General features: G+C 44.2%; 1 protein-coding gene and 1 long non-coding RNA gene across 2 annotated transcripts; both read left to right on the top strand.

Moving 5' to 3' along the window:
- The first annotated feature begins 9,252 nt into the window (after positions 1 to 9,252).
- LOC135532507 (ladderlectin-like) lies at positions 9,253 to 10,076 on the top strand. The gene has a single exon (XM_064959989.1). It carries the CDS (start codon positions 9,313 to 9,315, stop codon positions 9,871 to 9,873), a length of 561 nt encoding a protein of 186 aa, XP_064816061.1. The 5' UTR covers positions 9,253 to 9,312; the 3' UTR covers positions 9,874 to 10,076.
- A 5,518-nt stretch (positions 10,077 to 15,594) lies between these two features.
- Positions 15,595 to 19,833, top strand: LOC135532506 (uncharacterized). Its single transcript, XR_010454354.1, has 3 exons — positions 15,595 to 15,727; positions 16,383 to 16,616; positions 19,717 to 19,833. It is a non-coding gene; the product is annotated as an uncharacterized LOC135532506 (long non-coding RNA).
- The last annotated feature ends 294 nt before the right edge of the window (positions 19,834 to 20,127 follow it).

Genomic DNA, 20,127 nt, shown 5'->3' with positions numbered 1-20,127 from the left:
AAGGACCTGAGTCCTCACTGCCTTGGGGACAAACAACCGATTGGCAGGACCTCCTTTCGGGTCCGGTTCGCTAGCTTGAGCACGTCTCACGGTATCCTCAACTTGCCACGAGATCGGAGCCACAATCTTAGCAGCAGGAAGGACAGGCATGTCCGTGTCATCTCGAATGGCAGGAGCGTAGACTCGGGACAGGACATCCGGTTTGAGATTCTTCGACCCGGGCCGATAGGTGAGGATAAACTGGAATCGATTGAAGAAAAGAGACCATCTAGCTTGTCTAGAGTTCAACCGCTTCGCCTGCTGGATATACTCCAGATTTTTGTGGTCCGTAAGCACTTGAAACGGGTGAGAAGCCCCCTCGAGCCAGTGTCTCCATTCCTTCAATGCCATCTTAACCGCTAGGAGTTCACAATCCCCCACATCGTAGTTCCTCTCAGTCGGGGTAAGCCGGTGTGAGAAGAAAGCACACGGATGAAGCTTCTTGTCTTCACCCCTCTTAGGGAGCCAGTGGGTCTCCCAGGCTCTACCACAACATACAGCAGGTGTCAGGACCCGGTTACGAACCTGGGTCTCCGGAGTGAGAAACAGTCACTTAACCAACTGAGCCACGAATAGTCAGCAGAACCCAGAAGATGAGGCAGACACAGCAGTACTTAAGACGGTGTATTTAATAAAGTAAAAAGGAGAAGTCCTTAAATACAAAAATGACAAATCCAAAAGGTGGTAGGAATAGCACAAAAAAGCCTCAAGAGATACTCAAAAACAAAAACAGAATTCCACAAGAGCATCCACCGGAATCGACAAGAATACACAGAACACTAGGGCTGGGTGCTAACATACAAACACAGAGCACAGAACTGAGGGAAACTAAGGGTTTATATACAATCAGGGAAAAACGAGGCACAGGTGCAAATAATAATGGGGAACAAGGGAAAAAACATAAGGTCAAAAAGCACAATGGGGGCATCTAGTGACCAAAACCCGGAACAACCCTGGCCAAATCCTGACAGCAGGGACCCCAGTTCATTAGGGAGCCAGTGGGTCTGCCAGGCTCTACCACAACATACAGTAGGGACCCCAGTTCATTAGGGAGCCAGTGGGTCTCCCAGGCTCTACCACAACATACAGCAGGGACCCCAGTTCATTAGGGAGCCAGTGGGTCTGCCAGGTTCTACCACAACATACAGTAGGGACCCCAGTTCATTAGGGAGCCAGTGGGTCTCCCAGGCTCTACCACAACATACAGCTGGGACCCCAGTTCATTAGGGAGCCAGTGGGTCTGCCAGGCTCTACCACAACATACAGTAGGGACCCCAGTTCATTAGGGAGCCAGTGGGTCTCCCAGGCTCTACCACAACATACAGCTGGGACCCCAGTTCATTAGGGAGCCAGTGGGTCTCCCAGGCTCTACCACAACATAAAGCTGGGACCCCAGTTCATTAGGGAGCCAGTGGTTCTCCCAGGATCTACCACAACATATAGCTGGGACCCCAGTTCATTAGGGAGCCAGTGGGTCTCCCAGGCTCTACCACAACATAAAGCTGGGACCCCAGTTCATTAGGGAGCCAGTGGTTCTCCCAGGATCTACCACAACATATAGCTGGGACCCCAGTTCATTAGGGAGCCAGTGGGTCTGCCAGGCTCTACTACAACATACAGCTGGGACCCCAGTTCATTAGGGAGCCAGTGGGTCTCCCAGGCTCTACCACAACATACAGCTGGGACCCCAGTTCATTAGGGAGCCAGTGGGTCTCCCAGGCTCTACCACAACATACAGCTGGAACCCAGTTCATTAGGGAGCCAATTGGTCTCCCAGGCTCTACCACAACATACAGCTGGGACCACAGTTCATTAGGGAGCCAGTGGGTCTCCCGGGCTCTACCACAACATATAGCTAGGACCCCAGTTCATTAGGGAGCCAGTGGTTCTCCCAGGCTCTACCACAACATACAGCTGGGACCCAGTTCATTAGGGAGCCAATGGGTCAACCAGGCTCTACCACAACATACAGCAGGGACCCCAGTTCATCAGGGAGCCAGTTGGTCTGCCAGGCTCTACCACAACATACAGCTGGGACCCCAGTTCATTAGGGAGCCAGTGGGTCTCCCTGACTGTAGTAACTAGATCACCTATCAGTCTTCCTGACTGTAGTAACTAGATCACCTCTCTGTCTTCCTGACTGAGTAACTAGAACACGTCTTTGTCTTCCTGACTGTAGTAACTAGATCACCTCTCTGTCTTCCTGACTGTAGTAACTAGATCACCTCTTTGTCTTCCTGACTGAGTAACTAGATTACCTCTGTCTTCCTGACTGTGTAACTAGATCACCTCTCTGTCTTCCTGACTGTAGTATCTAGATCACCTCTCTGTCTTCCTGACTGTAGTATCTAGATCCCCTCTCTGTCTTCCTGACTGTAGTAACTAGATCACCTCTCTGTCTTCCTGACTGTAGTAACTAGATCACCTCTCTATCTTCCTGACTGTAGTAACTAGATCACCTCTCTATCTTCCTGACTGTAGTAACTAGATCCCTTCTCTGTCTTCCTGACTGTAGTAACTAGATCACCTCTCAGTCTTCCTGACTGATATAACTAGATCCCCTCTCTGTCTTCCTGACTGTAGTAACTAGATCCCCTCTCTGTCTTCCTGACTGTAGTAACTAGATCACCTCTCTGTCTTCCTGACTGTAGTAACTAGATCACGTCTCTGTCTTCCTGACTGTAGTAACTAGATCACCTCTCTGTCTTCCTGACTGTAGTAATTAGATCACCTCTCTGTCTTCCTGACTGTAGTAACTAGATCACCTCTCTGTCTTCCTGACTGTAGTAACTAGATCACCTCTCAGTCTTCCTGACTGAAGTAACTAGATCCCTTCTCTGTCTTCCTGACTGTAGTAACTAGATCACCTCTCAGTCTTCCTTACTGTAGTATCTAGATCCCCTCTCTGTCTTCCTGACTGTAGTAACTAGATCACCTCTCTGTCTTCCTGACTGTATTATACTAGTTATGTTTCTACTGAGTAACTAGATCCCCTCTCTGTCTTCCTGACTGTAGTAACTAGATCACCTCTCTATCTTCCTGACTGTAGTAACTAGATCACCTCTCTATCTTCCTGACTGTAGTAACTAGATCACCTCTCTGTCTTCCTGACTGTAGTAACTAGATCACCTCTCTGTCTTCCTGACTGTAGTAACTAGATCACCTCTCTGTCTTCCTGACTGTAGTAACTAGATCACCTCTCTGTCTTCCTGACTGTAGTAACTAGATCACCTCTCTGTCTTCCTGACTGTATTATACTAATTATGTTTCTACTAAGTGTACAAAAAACAACACCTTCCTAATATTGAGTTGCCCCGCCCCCCCTTTTGCACTCAGAACAGTCTCAATCCGTTGGGTCATGAAAGGGTTCCACAGGGATGCTGGCCCATGTTACATTTACATTTAAGTCATTTAGCAGACGCTCTTATCCAGAGCGACTTACAAATTGGTGAATTCACCTTCTGACATCAGTGGAACAGCCACTTTACAATAGTGCATCTAAATCATTTAAGGGGGGTGAGAAGGATAGTTTTATCCTATCCTAGGTATTCCTTGAAGAGGTGGGGTTTCAGGTGTCTCCGGAAGGTGGTGATTGACTCCGCTGTCCTGGCGTCGTGAGGGAGTTTGTTCCACCATTGGGGGGCCAGAGCAGCGAACAGTTTTGACTGGGCTGAGCGGGAACTGTACTTCCTCAGTGGTAGGGAGGCGAGCAGGCCAGAGGTGGATGAACGCAGTGCCCTTGTTTGGGTGTAGGGCCTGATCAGAGCCTGGAGGTACTGCGGTGCCGTTCCCCTCACAGCTCCGTAGGCAAGCACCATGGTCTTGTAGCGGATGCGAGCTTCAACTGGAAGCCAGTGGAGAGAGCGGAGGAGCGGGGTGACGTGAGAGAACTTGGGAAGGTTGAACACCAGACGGGCTGCGGCGTTCTGGATGAGTTGTAGGGGTTTAATGGCACAGGCAGGGAGCCCAGCCAACAGCGAGTTGCAGTAATCCAGACGGGAGATGACAAGTGCCTGGATTAGGACCTGCGCCGCTTCCTGTGTGAGGCAGGGGCGTACTCTGCGGATGTTGTAGAGATGTTGACTCTACAAGGTGTTGAAAGGGTTCCACAGGGATGCTGGCCCATGTTGACTCTACAAGGTGTTGAAAGGGTTCCACAGGGATGCTGGCCCATGTTGACTCTACAAGGTGTTGGCAAGCGTTCCACAGGGATGCTGGCACATGTTGACTCAACAAGGTGTTGAAAGCGTTCCACAGGGATGCTGGCCCATGTTGACTCTACAAGGTGTTGGCAAGTGTTCCACAGGGATGCTGGCCCACGTTGACTCTACAAGGTGTTCAAAGCTTTCCACAGGGATGCTGGCCCATGTTGACTCTACAAGGTGTTGAAAGCGTTCCACAGGGATTTTGGCCCATGTTGACTCTTCAAGGTGTTGAAAGGGTTCCACAGGGATGCTGGCCCATGTTTACTCTACAAGGTGTTGAAAGCGTTCCACAGGGATGCTGGCCCATGTTGACTCTACAAGGTGTAGAAAGGGTTCCACAGGGATGCTGGCCCATGTTGACTCTACAAGGTGTTGAAAGGGTTCCACAGGGATGCTGGCCCATGTTGACTCTACAAGGTGTTGAAAGCGTTCCACAGGGATGCTGGCCCATGTTGACTCTACAAGGTGTTGAAAGGGTTCCACAGGGATGCTGGCCCATGTTGACTCTACAAGGTGTTGAAAGCGTTCCACAGGGATGCTGGCCCATGTTGACTCTACAAGGTGTTGAAAGGGTTCCACAGGGATGCTGGCCCATGTTGACTCTACAAGGTGTTGAAAGCGTTCCACAGGGATGCTGGCCCATGTTGACTCTACAAGGTGTTGAAAGCGTTCCACAGGGATGCTGGCCCATGTTGACTTTAATGCTTTCCACAGTTGGGTCCAGTTGGCTGGATGTCCTTTGGGTGGTGGACCAGTCTTGATACACACAGGAAACGGTTAAGAATGAAAAACCCAGCAGCGTTGGAGTTCTTGACACAAACCAGTGCGCCTGGCACCTTCTACCATACCCCGTTCAAAGGCACTGAAAATACACTATATATACAAAAGTATGTGGACACCCCTTCAAATTAGTGGATTCGGCAATTTCAGACACCCGTTGCTGACAGGTCTATAAAACTGATCACAGCCATGCAATCTCCATAGACAAACATTGTCAGTAGAATGACCAGTACTGAAGAGCTCATTGATTTTCAACGTGGCACCGTCATAGGATGCCACCTTTCCAACAAGTCAGTTTGTCAAACTTACTGCCCTTCTAGAGTTGCCCTGGTCAACTGTAAGTGCTATTAGTGCAAAGTTGGAAACGTCTTGGAGCAACAACGGCTCAGCTGCGTTGTGTCCAGTTGGCTGGATGTCCTTTGGGTGGTGGACCATTCTTGATACACTCAGGAAACAGTTGAGTGTGAAAAACCCAGCAGCATTGCAGTTCTTGACACAAACCGATGTGCCTGGTAGACTACCATCCCCCGTTCAAATCACTGAAATCTGTTGTTCTGCTCACTCACCCACTGAATAGCAACACAATCCATGTCTCAATTGTCTCAAGGCTCCAAAATCATTATTTAACCCGTCTCATCTCCTTCATCTACACTGATGGAAGTGGATTTAGAAAGTGACACCAATAAGGGGCTTCCACCTGGTCAGTCTGTCATGGAAGTAGGTGTTCATAATGTTCTGTCCACTCAGTGTCTGACAGGATTGGATGTTTATTTTTGTAATGATTTTAGTCATTTAGCAGACGCTCTTATTCAGAGTGACAGGAGCAATTAGGGTTAAGTGCCTTGATTAAGGGCACACCGGCAGGGGATTCGGACTCTTAACCACTAGGTTATCTGCCACCCTTTGCATTCAATGTCGATGTTTGACTTGTTTGTGTATCAGCAAATTGACCTCGTCTCATTGCAACACTGCGTCCATGTTGCATCACACAGGAGTTTTCAAAGAACCTTTAGTCAAGGTGAGCTTCTCACCCACTCAGTCTGTCTTACCAGACTTCCTGGTCTAACTTATTAACTTAATACTCTTATTGACTGCTGAAAAGATTCAGTGGAACTCACAGGGAGGGTTAATTAGAACATTTAAATGTACAACAGAAAGGTTACAATTTATACCATGACATTAAAGTGACAGTTCAGCCATTTGAATATATTTAGGTATTTGTTTCCTTACCTTGAAAGCAGCAGTCCATGGATACGGACTCAGAGTGTCTGCAAGACCCCCCTCACACACAGGGACATTTACCCTGCACCCCCCCCTCACACACAGGAACATTTACCCTGCAGCCCCCCCCCCTCACACACAGAAACATTTACCCTGCACCCCCCCTCACACACAGGAAAATTTACCCTGCAGCCCCCCCCTCACACACAGAAACATTTACCCTGCACCCCACCCCCCTCACACAGGAACATTTACCCTGCAGCACCCCCCCCCCCACACACACAGGAACATTTACCCTGCCCCCCCCCCACACCCCTCACACACAGGAACATTTATCTTGGAACATTATTGAAGATTTATGATAAAAACATCCTAAAGATTCTACACTTCGTTTACATTTACATTTACATTTAAGTCATTTAGCAGACTCTCTTATCCAGAGCAACTTATAAATTGGTGAATTCACCTTCTGACATCCAGTGGAACAGCCACTTTACAATAGTGCATCAAAATCATTAAGGGGGGGGTGAGAAGGATTACTTATCCTATCCTAGGTATTCCTTGAAGTGGTGGGGTTTCAGGTGTCTCCGGAAGGTGGTGATTGACTCCGCTGTCCTGGCGTCGTGAGGGAGTTTGTTCCACCATTGGGGGGCCAGAGCAGCGAACAGTTTTGACTGGGCTGAGCGGGAACTGTACTTCCTCAGTGGTAGGGAGGCGAGCAGGCCAGAGGTGGATGAACGCAGTGCCCTTGTTTGGGTGTAGGGCCTGATCAGAGCTTGGAGGTACTGCGGTGCCGTTCCCCTCACAGCTCCGTAGGCAAGCACCATGGTCTTGTAGCGGATGCGAGCTTCAACTGGAAGCCAGTGGAGAGAGCGGAGGAGCGGGGTGACGTGAGAGAACTTGGGAAGGTTGAACACCAGACGGGCTGCGGCGTTCTGGATGAGTTGTAGGGGTTTAATGGCACAGGCAGGGAGCCCAGCCAACAGCGAGTTGCAGTAATCCAGACGGGAGATGACAAGTGCCTGGATTAGGACCTGCGCCGCTTCCTGTGTGAGGCAGGGTCGTACTCTGCGGATGTTGTAGAGCATGAACCTACAGGAACGGGCCACCGCCATGATGTTGGTTGAGAATGACAGGGTGTTGTCCAGGATCACGCCAAGGTTCTTAGCGCTCTGGGAGGAGGACACAATGGAGTTGTCAACCGTGATGGCGAGATCATGGAACGGGCAGTCCTTCCCCGGGAGGAAGAGCAGCTCTGTCTTGCCGAGGTTCAGCTTGAGGTGGTGATCCGTCATCCACACTGATATTTGACATGTTTGACATGTTTCTATGGACTGTAACGTAACTTTTGGACTTTGTCTGCAACTGGTGAATGCGCTTCTTGAGTTTGGATTTGTTTACCACATGCGCTAACACAAGAAGCTATTTGGACTTAAATGATGGACATTGTCGAACAAAACAAACTGGGATTCCTGGGAGTGTAACGGCTTTCTGTGGTAGAAGGTGAGGACCAAGATGCAGCGTTGTACATCATATTTGTTTATTGTCACTGAACACTAAATACAAAAATAACAAAGGGAATAACCAAAACAGTCCTGAAAGGTGAAAAACACTAAACAGAAATTAACTACCCACAAAACCCGTGGGCAAGAGCTACCTAAGTATGGTTCCCAATCAGAGACAACGATAGACAGCTGTCCCTGATTGAGAACCATACCCTACCAAAAACAAAGAAATACAAAAACATAGAAAAAAGAACATAGAATGCCCACCCTAGTCCCACCTTGGCCTAACCAGGGCATGACAGGGAGTGCATTCTGATGAAGATCATCAAAGGTAAGTGAATATTTATCATGTTAATTCTGACTTCTGTTGACTGCACAATATGGCAGATATCTTTTTGGCTTGTTTGGTCTCTAAGCGCCGTACTCAGATTATTGCATGGTTTGTGTTTTCCGTAAAGCTTTTTTGAAATCTGACACAGCGGTTGCATTAAGGAGAATTGGATCTAAAATTCCATGCATAACACTTGTATCCTTGATCAACGTTTATTATGAGTATTTCTGTAAAGTGATGTGGCTCTCTGCAAAATCACCGGATGTTTTTGGAACTATTGAACATAACGTGCCAATGTATACTGAGATTTTTTAATGTAAATATGAACTTTATCAAACAAAAACATACATGTATTGTGTAACATGAAGTCCTATGAGTGTCATCTGATGAAGATCATCAAAGGTTAGTGATTAATTCTCTCTATTTCTGAATTTTGTGACTCCTCTCTGGCTGGAAAAATGGCTGTGTTTTTCTGTGACTTGACGGTGACCGAACGTAATCGTTTGTCGTGCTTTCGCTGTAAAGCCTATCTGAAATTGGACACTGGTTGGATTAACAAGAAGTTTATCTTTAAAATGGTGTAAAATACTTGTATGTTTGAGCAATTTTAATTATGGGATTTTGTTATTGCCTAGACAATCATGTTGATTCTTCGTATTCGGTGGGGGGAGCTGCAACTCAATATTAGGAAGGTGTTGTTATTGTTTTGTACACACTGGAAACTGTTGAGCGTGAAAACCCAGCAGCGTTGCAGTTCTTGACATAAACATGTGCATCTGGCACCTACTATCATACCCTGTTTAAAGGCACTTAAATCTATTGTCTTCACCCTCTGAATGGCACGATCCATCTCTCAGTTGTCTTAAGGCTCCAAAATGTTTTTTTAACCTGTCTCCTCCCCTTTATCTACACTGATTAAAGTGGATTCACCTGGTCAGTCTAGGTCATGGAAAGAGCAGGTGACCTTAATGTTTTGTACACTCAGTGTATATTTGCCAAAAGGATTAGGATACATTTGCCAACATGATATAGAATCAGTGTCAAAATGTTTTTTGGCACATTGGAATCAGTGTCAACATGTTTTTTGGTACATTGGAATCAGTGTCAACATGTTTTTTGTGCTTCGTCCTTGTGGCTTGGTGAGCTGCATGTATAAAAATGTTCCTCTTTCTCAAGCTGAACAGAACCTACAGACCACCTGTGATTCCTTCTCTGACAGGAAACGATTGCCATGGAGAAGTTGGCCGTCCTTCTGCTTCTGAGTGCTGCCATTGCACTGGGCGACGCAAACCTGACCCAGCTGCTTGGTTTAGAACCCTTACTGAAGACTGAGGTGGAACAGACTCCTCCTGTCGGGGCTCAGGTAGCAGCAGTACAGCAGGGGACAAAGGAAATGTCATGTCCCTCAGACTGGCACCCATATGGATCACGCTGTTTCAGGTTTGTCAGCATTCCACAGTCATGGTCAGATTCTGAGCAAAACTGTTTGGCACTTGGTGGAAACCTAGCATCCGTGAATAACCTTTTAGAGTACCAGTTCATGCAAGCACTAACAAAGAATACCTATGGCCACTTACCTGATACCTGGATTGGAGGTTTTGATGCAGTCAAGGAGGGCTTATGGATGTGGTCAGATGGGTCCAGATTTGACTTCACTAACTGGAACATTGGTGAGCCCAATAACGCTGGAGAAGGAGAGGACTGTCTGCAGATGAACGCTGCAAGTGAGAAGCTCTGGTTCGACGTGCCCTGTGAGTGGAAGTTTACATCTCTCTGTTCCAGAAGAATGTAGGCTAGGAAATGACCCAGCCACTTCAACTCTCACCTCCAGGGGTCAACAGTCTACTTCACCTCTCACCTCCAGGAGTCAACAGTCTACACTTCAATACTCAAACCAAGATCTGTCACTCACTGCAGCTCACCATTACCTAAACTTGTGATGAAACTGTGTGATGTTGCTAATCCTGCTTTTGAAATTAAAGATAAATGACTGAATAGTTTTTCTTCATTTCCTATTGCTTAACTAGTTGTCATGGCACATCAGTTAGTCAATGGTAAGATATTATAAACTAGAATAAAGACAATCTCTCAATAACATGAACCTGCATCACTAAAAATAATTGATACATTTTTTTTATTTTACCAGGCAAGTCAGTTAAGAACAAATTCTTATTTTCAATGACGGCCTAGGAACAGAGGGTTAAAACTGCCTTGTTCAGGGGCAGAATGACAGATCAGACGTTGTCAGGTCGGGGATTTGAACTTGCAACCTTTCGGTTACTAGTCCAATGCTCTAACCACTGTTAATCTCTCAATAACATGAACCTGCATCACTAACAATAATTGATACATGATAAAACCTTATCATACTGTTAATAATGATTAACTCTCTTCCTAACAGGCCATTTGTTTCTGAATGGTTTAGATGCAGGAAATTCCAGTTATATAACAATTAACATGAATTATCACCTTTTTAAAATAATTTATTAATGCATTTTTTATGGTTTAGTAATTATGCATAAAATTAATAAATACTTAGTAGATATTCAATGAATTATTTATTTATTCAGGTGAACTAATGCATTAACTAATGTACCCTTATTGTAAAGTGTTACCGTTCCCTGTCTTTCATATCTGAGGCTAAATCCATGAGAGAGAGAGAGTGCTATTCTATTTCTCCCCTGAATGAAGGACTGAAGATGCTCTCAGATGAAACAGGGAATGAGTGATAGAGAGAGAGTGATAGAGAGAGAGTGATAGAGAGAGAGTGAGAGAGAGAGAGAGTGCTATTCTATTTCTCCCCTGAATGAAGGACTGAAGATGCTCTCAGATGAAACAGGGAATGTGTCCACAGAGAGAGAGAGAGAGAGAGAGAGAGAGTGCTATTCTATTTCTCCCCTGAATGAAGGATTGAAGATTAAAAAGCAGATTAGAAAGAAAAGGCGGAGTAACAGGGACAGAGACACAACAATAAGATAGAGAGAGACCCTCACACAACAATAAGATAGGGAGAGACCCTCACACAACAATAAGATAGGGAGAGACCCTCACACAACAATAAGATAGGGAGAGACCCTCACACAACAATAAGATAGGGAGAGACCCTCACACAACAATAAGATAGGAGAGACCCTCACACAACAATAAGATAGGAGAGACCCTCACATAACAATAAGATAGGGAGAGACCCTCACACAACAATAAGATAGGGAGAGACCCTCACACAACAATAAGATAGGGAGAGACCCTCACCCACAATAAGATAGGGAGAGACCCTCACCCACAATAAGATAGGGAGAGTCCCTCACACAACAATAAGATAGGGAGAGACCCTCACACAACAATAAGATAGGAGAGACCATCACACAACAATAAGATAGGAGAGACCCTCACATAACAATAAGATAGGAGAGACCCTCACACAACAATAAGATAGGGAGAGACCCTCACACAACAATAAGATAGGGAGAGTCCCTCACACAACAATAAGATAGGGAGAGACCCTCACCCACAATAAGATAGGGAGAGACCCTCACCCACAATAAGATAGGGAGAGACCCTCACACAACAATAAGATAGAGAGAGACCCTCACACAACAATAAGATAGGGAGAGACCCTCACACAACAATAAGATAGGGAGAGACCCTCACACAACAATAAGATAGAGAGAGACCCTCACACAACAATAAGATAGGGAGAGACCCTCACACAACAATAAGATAGGGAGAGTCCCTCACACAACAATAAGATAGGGAGACACAATTTTATAATATAATCCTCGAATGAGTCTAACACTTACACACATGTGTTATAATAATCTAATGATTCAAATTCATTTCATACGATCACATGGTATCAGACCTATGGTTTCATACGATCACATGGTATCAGACCTATGGTTTCATTCGATCACATGGTATCAGACCTATGGTTTCATACGATCACATGGTATCAGACCTATGGTTTCATACGATCACATGGTATCAGACCTATGGTTCCATACGATCACATGGTATCAGACCTATGGTTCCATACGATCACATGGTATCAGATCTATGGTTTCATACGATCACATGGTATCAGACCTATGGTTTCATACGATCACATGGTATCAGACCTATGGTTTCATACGATCACATGGTATCAGACCTATGGTTTCATACGATCACATGGTAGCAGACCTATGGTTTCATACGATCACATGGTATCAGACCTATGGTTTCATACGATCACATGGTATCAGACCTATGGTTCCATACGATCACATGGTATCAGACCTATGGTTCCATACGATCACATGGTACCAGACCTATGGTTCCATACGATCACATGGTATCAGACCTATGGTTTCATACGATCACATGGTATCAGACCTATGGTTTCATACGATCACATGGTATCAGACCTATGGTTTCATACGATCACATGGTAGCAGACCTATGGTTTCATACGATCACATGGTAGCAGACCTATGGTTTCATACGATCACATGGTAGCAGACCTATGGTTTCATACGATCACATGGTATCAGACCTATGGTTTCATACGATCACATGGTATCAGACCTATGGTTTCATACGATCACACGGTATCAGACCTATGGTTCCATACGATCACATGGTATCAGACCTATGGTTTCATACGATCACATGGTATCAGACCTATGGTTTCATACGATCACATGGTATCAGACCTATGGTTTAATACGATCACATGGTAGCAGACCTATGGTTTCATACGATCACATGGTATCAGACCTATGGTTTCATACGATCACATGGTATCAGACCTATGGTTTCATACGAACACATGGTATCAGACCTATGGTTTCATACGATCACATGGTATCAGACCTATGGTTTCATACGATCACATGGTATCAGACCTATGGTTTCATACGATCACATGGTATCAGACCTATGGTTTCATACGATCACATGGTATCAGACCTATGGTTTCATACGATCACATGGTATCAGACCTATGGTTTTATACGATCACATGGTATCAGACCTATGGTTTCATACCATCACATGGTATCAGACCTATGGTTTCATACGATCACATGGTATCAGACCTATGGTTTCATACGATCACATGGTATCAGACCTATGGTTTCATACGATCACATGGTATCAGACCTATGGTTTAATACGATCACATGGTATCAGACCTATGGTTTTATACGATCACATGGTATCAGACCTATGGTTTCATACGATCACATGGTATCAGACCTATGGTTTCATACGATCACATGGTATCAGACCTATGGTTTCATACGATCACATGGTACCAGACCTATGGTTTCATACGATCACATGGTATCAGACCTATGGTTTCATACGATCACATGGTATCAGACCTATGGTTTCATACGATCACATGGTATCAGACCTATGGTTTCATACGATCACATGGTATCAGACCTATGGTTTCATACGATCACATGGTATCAGACCTATGGTTTCATACGATCACATGGTATCAGACCTATGGTTTCAGGGCTGTAACATTCTAATCATTTATTAAAACACATTTTCTTATCAATCCACCCTTAAATGACTAGATGATACATCCTGAAACTAATATCCTACAAGGAAACATAACAAATAATCCTAATTAATACAAGGGAATATAATGTACATCAGATATTCATTCATGACTGTTATCGGTCTAAATCCAATTGTAACACTTCCGTTAGGATTTTTATTACAAGCTTCATAACAATACGGTCTTATCCCTCAGAAATAACAGTCTCATCCAACACTGGCTCCTCATAGCTGAAAGAAAGGGAATCCTCTGCTGGACCTTGAAGCTCAAAATCGGTCCATACCTCATCACCATCTGTTGCCCTACCGACCTCTCCAGAGTCTTGATAAGCAAGACTGTCACACAAGGTACCAAACAAACCCCACACAGAACCCCACACAGAACCCCACACAGAACCAAAACACTCATACAGGTGACGGTTGCCCACAACACTGTGATAATGACATGTTTCCATTTCCCAAACACACTGTCAAACCAATTTGTTAGAGAATTATCGACCCCAGAGTTCTCAGCCAATTCGTGAGCTAGGGTTGTTAATAAAGTAGTGTAGACTACAGTAGGCTACATAGACCTGTTTAACCCATTAATAAAGTAGTGTAGACTACAGTAGACTACATAGACCTGTTTTACCCATTAATAAAGTAGTGTAGACTACAGTAGGCTACGTAGACCTGTTTTACCCATTAATAAAGTAGTGTAGACTACAGTAGGCTACATAGACCTGTTCTACCCATTAATAAAGTAGTGTAGACTACAGTAGGCTACATAGACCTGTTTTACCCATTAATAAAGTAGTGTAGACTACAGTAGGCCACGTAGACCTGTTTTACCCATTAATAAAGTAGTGTAGACTACAGTAGGCTACATAGACCTGTTTTACCCATTAATAAAGTAGTGTAGATTACAGTAGGGTACGTAGACCGGTTTACCCATTAATAAAGTAGTGTAGACTACATAGACCTGTTTCTCATTAATAAAGTAGTGTAGACTACACTAGGCTACATAGACACAGTGTCTCCTGACCCCTCCTGTCTCAGCCTCCAGTATTTATGCTGCAGTAGTTTATGTGTCGGGGGGTAGGGTCAGTTTGTTATATCTGGAGTATTTCTCCTGTCCTATTCGGTGTCCTGTGTGAATTTAAGTTTGCTCTCTCTAATTCTCTCTTTCTCTCTTTCTTTCTCTCTCTCGGAGGACCTGAGCCCTAGGACCATGCCTCAGGACTACCTGACATGATGACTCCTTGCTGTCCCCAGTCCACCTGGCCGTGCTGCTGCTCCAGTTTCAACTGTTCTGCCTTATTATTATTGGACCATGCTGGTCATTTATGAACATTTGAACATCTTGGCCATGTTCTGTTATAATCTCCACCCGGCACAGCCAGAAGAAGACTGGCCACCCCACATAGCCTGGTTCCTCTCTAGGTTTCTTCCTAGGTTTTGGCCTTTCTAGGGAGTTTTTCCTAGCCACCGTGCTTCTACACCTGCATTGCTTGCTGTTTGGGGTTTTAGGCTGGGTTTCTGTACAGCACTTTGAGATATCAGCTGATGTACGAAGGGCTATATAAATAAATTAGATTTGATTTGATTTGATAGACCTGTTTTTACCCACCAATCAACACACAAAGAAATAAACAAAACATTTTAATTTAATAGAGATATTGGTGATTTTATAAACTAAATCTGATCAAACTTATATTTTGTCAATGAAATGAATGAATGTATTGTGTACTAATCAAATATATTAAACATGTCGTTAAATTTGTAGTGTTGACCTATTCACTGTGCAAATATTATATGTTAATTATGTTCTGACCCACCGACTTTAACTCAGAAAACAATTGCCCCGAAGCCAAACCTAGTTGACGAACCCTGTTTTATAGTATTCCATGGCCTTTACTGGCCAACTGCTGTTATGGTTATGATATACTATGGTGTTGTGTCACTAGACTTTGACCAGATATTATTGCATCCAAAGATCAACTGAACCTAGAACATAGATACAGAGACACTTGTCATCAGGAAGGTGCTCTCTCAGCACAACGGAAAATATCTCAATGACTTGACATGTTCTGGTTGTGAATTCAGGCTACAAGGTAAGAATCTTCCCAGGGATTATTGTAAAGTGTGTAGAGACATTCAATGTCTGGTGTTATTTTAGTATAGTGAATGACAGTAAAACACTCAGATGTAACAGTCCATTTCACCTGGGACAGCTACGTGACAGTTCAATCATACAAAATGGCGCTATCTGGGTGTAGGCAAGTCACATTCAAAAACATATTGTTCATATAACGTATTATACGATTCGTATATTGTGGTTATTTAGTATCATAGTTCTAAATCATTTTTCATAATATCAGAACATTTGTTGTTTTCTAAATTCCAATGAGCTCCTGCTTCCTGTGTAATTTGGTATGAAACCACTGAACAGACTTTTCTTAACATCGATATTATGAACTGAGTTCAGTAACAGCATCATAATATCATACCTGTTGAACAAAGCAACACACTAGAATGAGAGAAATTATTAAAAGAGACAGTGAGACATTATTATTATTAATAATGTTACTATTTTTATATTGGTATTATTTGTATAAGTTATCTATTAATTATATCACCTGACTGTTTGGATGTGTCTGTTAGTAAATGTTTAATTTCTAAGAGATCATTAATAAAAGACAACAATTGACATTCAATAATTAGTTGTCACTGTGTTAACCACAACCAACATGTTAAATCTCTGTTTAGGGGTCAGTGCTCTAAAATGAGTCTCTCTGGGGAGAGAGAGGAGGGGGGCCCTGCCTCTAAAATGAGTCTCACTGGGGAGAGAGAGGAGGGGGGCCCTGCCTCTAAAATGAGTCTCTCTGGGGAGAGAGAGGAGGGGGGCCCTGCCTCTAAAATGAGTCTCTCTGGGGAGAGAGAGGAGGGGGCCCCTGCCTCTAAAATGCATCTCTCTGGGGGACATGACACCAAAGCTAAGAGGTAAGATGACCATTTATAAAGAATTTATCTAGTTCATTAAAAAAATAAAGAGCTATCTTAAGATGAAACACGATATATCCATTGTTAATCAGGAATGTAATGTTGGTATCCTGTATATTAGACTGTGATATGTGGTTGTCTCACCTAGATATCTATATATCCATTATTTAACAGGGATGTTGGTATCCTGTATATTAGACTGATATGTGGTTGTCTCACCTTGATATCTTAAGATGAATGCACTTACTGTAAATCACTCTGGATAAGAGCATCTGCTAAATCAGGGGTTCTCAATCCGGGGTCTGTGGAGGTACTGCAGGGGTTCTCAATCCGGGGTCTGTGGAGGTACTGCAGGGGTTCTCAATCCGGGGTCTGTGGAGGTACTGCAGGGGTTCTCAATCCGGGGTCTGTGGAGGTACTGCAGGGGTTCTCAATCCGGGGTCTGTGGAGGTACTGTAGGGGTTCTCAATCCAGGGTCTGTGGAGGTACTGCAGGGGTTCTCAATCCGGGGTCTGTGGAGGTACTGCAGGGGTTCCCAATCCGGGGTCTGTGGAGGTACTGCAGGGGTTCTCAATCCGGGGTCTGTGGAGGTACTGCAGGGGTTCTCAATCCGGGGTCTGTGGAGGTACTGCAGGGGTTCCACGGCACCCTGACTGTACTCGTTGCAATGTACAACTCTTCACACCCGTTTAACAACTCTAAATATCTTTGGCATAGTAGGTATCAAGTCCCTTGCCAATAATGTTGCCTACAACGTTGCAACAATGTTCATTTTCATCAAACTCATATTACACCCTAGATGCCTTCAAATGCCCAATTTATAGCCATGCCCAATTTAGGACTATTATTTAACAATGTGATGTTGTGCTCCAAAGGGAGAACTTGAAATAACATGATGTAAACGTGTTTATTATTATACACTCTCAAATAACATAATATACCTTAATATTGTTATGTACTTGAGTGAAGACCCAAAAGCGGTTTTAACAGAAAACAGAGTTCTTTAATGAAAAACAGGAATGGCATAAATCCTCTTCCAACGTAGTCAATGGAACAAAAAGAACGTAGTATAATGCAGGATGCACCTGCCAGGCAGACTCCGACAGGATAGGACAAGGTGGAAGCAAACGAGACGACAGCTTGCTTCTGGCATCAAAAACACAAACAAGAATCAGACACTGAAAGTAGCAGGAACAGAGAGAGAAATAGAGACCTAATCAGAGGGGGAAGAGAGAACAGGTGGGAAAGAGTGAATGAGCTAGTTAGGGGAGATGTAGAACAGCTGAAGAATGAGAGACAGAGAAGGTAACCTAAAAAGACCAGCAGAGAGAGACAGAGTGAAGAGAAAGGACAGGAACAGACATAACAAGACATGACAAATATCTTAAGATGAATGCACTTACTGTAAATCACTCTGGATAAGAGCATCTGCTAAATCAGGGGTTCTCAATCCCGGGTCTGTGGAGGTACTGTAGGGGTTCTCAATCCGGGGTCTGTGGAGGTACTGCATCAAAAGAAAAACGTGTTTAGAAAACAAGGTTCCTTATAGAGCCAAAAAGGCTTTTATCACTTCCTTAAAATATGAAATCAATAAAAGTTATATATATTTTGGGGTTCAGTGACGAAGAACCTCCAGAGTTCTGATCAACAAAAGGTTCATGTTTTGAGGATGTGAACCCAGCAGCCCTCCAGTGGTCAGATCAATTCCACCTGTTTTTTCCAGTGCCCGGCCCGGGATTCTAACCAGCCACCTTTCGGTCACAGCTCCAACTCCAACCTGAGTTAATCTTCAAAAATAAGCACGAGTTAATCTGCCAAAATGAAGACAAAATGCTATGCAGTTATACATAATTATTATACATAACTCATTGCCAAAAGCACAAGACATACTGTTGCATGTAGGTCTAAATTATTTATGGGTTGATCACATAGAAATATAAAAACATTATTTTTAACTACTGCAATGCAATTACATGTGGCGCAGGAACCACTGACTCACAGCCGCTTATGCGCAGAGTGGACTGAGGTAATCTTGGGGAATAACGACGGAGTTTGTTACAGTGTTGAGACACCGAAGTTTACTGTTCAATTTGCTTTTTTCTTTACGGTCAGGGACAGTGTGAGTGTAGCCAGATCCTTTTCACTCTCTATCCTTGTTTCATTTTGTGTTTCACCGGATTCATAATCGAGACGAGGGAAAGACGAACGACCTGCTAACTAACCAAGCTAGTCGGTACAGCTCGGTAATCTAGCTAGCTACTCTACCAGCAGCATCCTAGTTATCCTAGCTATTCGGTACAGCTCGGTAAGCTAGCTAGCTACTCTACCAGCAGCATCCTAGTTATCCTAGCTAGTCGGTACAGCTCGGTAATCTAGCTAGCTACTCTACCAGCAGCATCCTAGTTATCCTAGCTAGTCGGTACAGCTCGGTAAGCTAGCTAGCTACTCTACCAGCAGCATCCTAGTTACCATAGCTACCACTACATCGTCACCGGCTGTCTGCATTTCTTGTGGACCGATGGAGCTCCCCGGTTGTTTCTTCCACCTGTTAAATCCCGGTGAGGCTTCTCCCTCTCGTTGACGGATGCTGGCTACCTCTGTCCGGTTCTCCTCTGTTCACAAGATGGACGGTAACTTTAGTGTTTAACCCCTGTGTCCAAGGACCAAACTTTTGAATATTATTTTCAGGGCGCCTCAATAGCAGGTATTGAACAGTGGGTAAATAATCACTAGTCAGAACCTCAACCTCAGTATACATTCATTATAAAAATCATCTTAATATCTGATATTGTGAGTAAACAACCTCGAGAGTGCGTCTTCCAGCCCTCCAATTAATTACATCATTCAACCCTCCCGGATAGTAAATTTACCTCAACATCCCCCGGAGAAGGCAGAGTAACGACACCGGCCTTTTAGCGGGGCTGACAGACTGACGACAACGCTCGCGACGCTAAATGAATTTCGTCATTAATAATGACACACTGCTCGCGCGCCATTAACTAACGTCTGGAAGTCAGTTCTATTTGTGAAACTCTTCTTATGTTTCCCCATCTGAGCTCAGAGTAGATGAGATGTGATGTTTGTCTCTGTTGTGTTGAAGACCAATCCAGCAGGAGAGACCAGCCTCCCCTGTTCCCAGCTGTGTGTCCATGAAGAGTGACCAGTCTATAATTCTACCTATAGAGTTTAGAGAGGGAGACTTTTCTACTGAACAAAGGTAAGAAGAACTCATGGGTCCTGGTCAGTGAGTTAAACAACACTGTCTCTAGTCATTTCTCCTCTCCCATTTATTGTTGTTGTTTTTTTTTTTTGTGTGTGTGTGTGTATGTGTGTGTGTGTGCACTCCCTGGATGAGGAGTGGTAATCTCTATCCTGATTTTCTAGTCACTTTTACCTTTACCTACATGTACATATTACCTCAACAACCTGGTACCCTGCACATTGACTCAGTACTGGTTCTCCTTATAGTCTCATTATTACCTCAACTACCTGGTTCCCTGCACATTGACTC

The sequence above is a fragment of the Oncorhynchus masou genome, unplaced genomic scaffold, assembly GCF_036934945.1.
Source record: "Oncorhynchus masou masou isolate Uvic2021 unplaced genomic scaffold, UVic_Omas_1.1 unplaced_scaffold_1883, whole genome shotgun sequence".
In the NCBI taxonomy this organism is placed as follows: Eukaryota; Metazoa; Chordata; class Actinopteri; order Salmoniformes; family Salmonidae; genus Oncorhynchus; species Oncorhynchus masou.
This window is presented reverse-complemented; position numbering and strand designations above follow the sequence as displayed.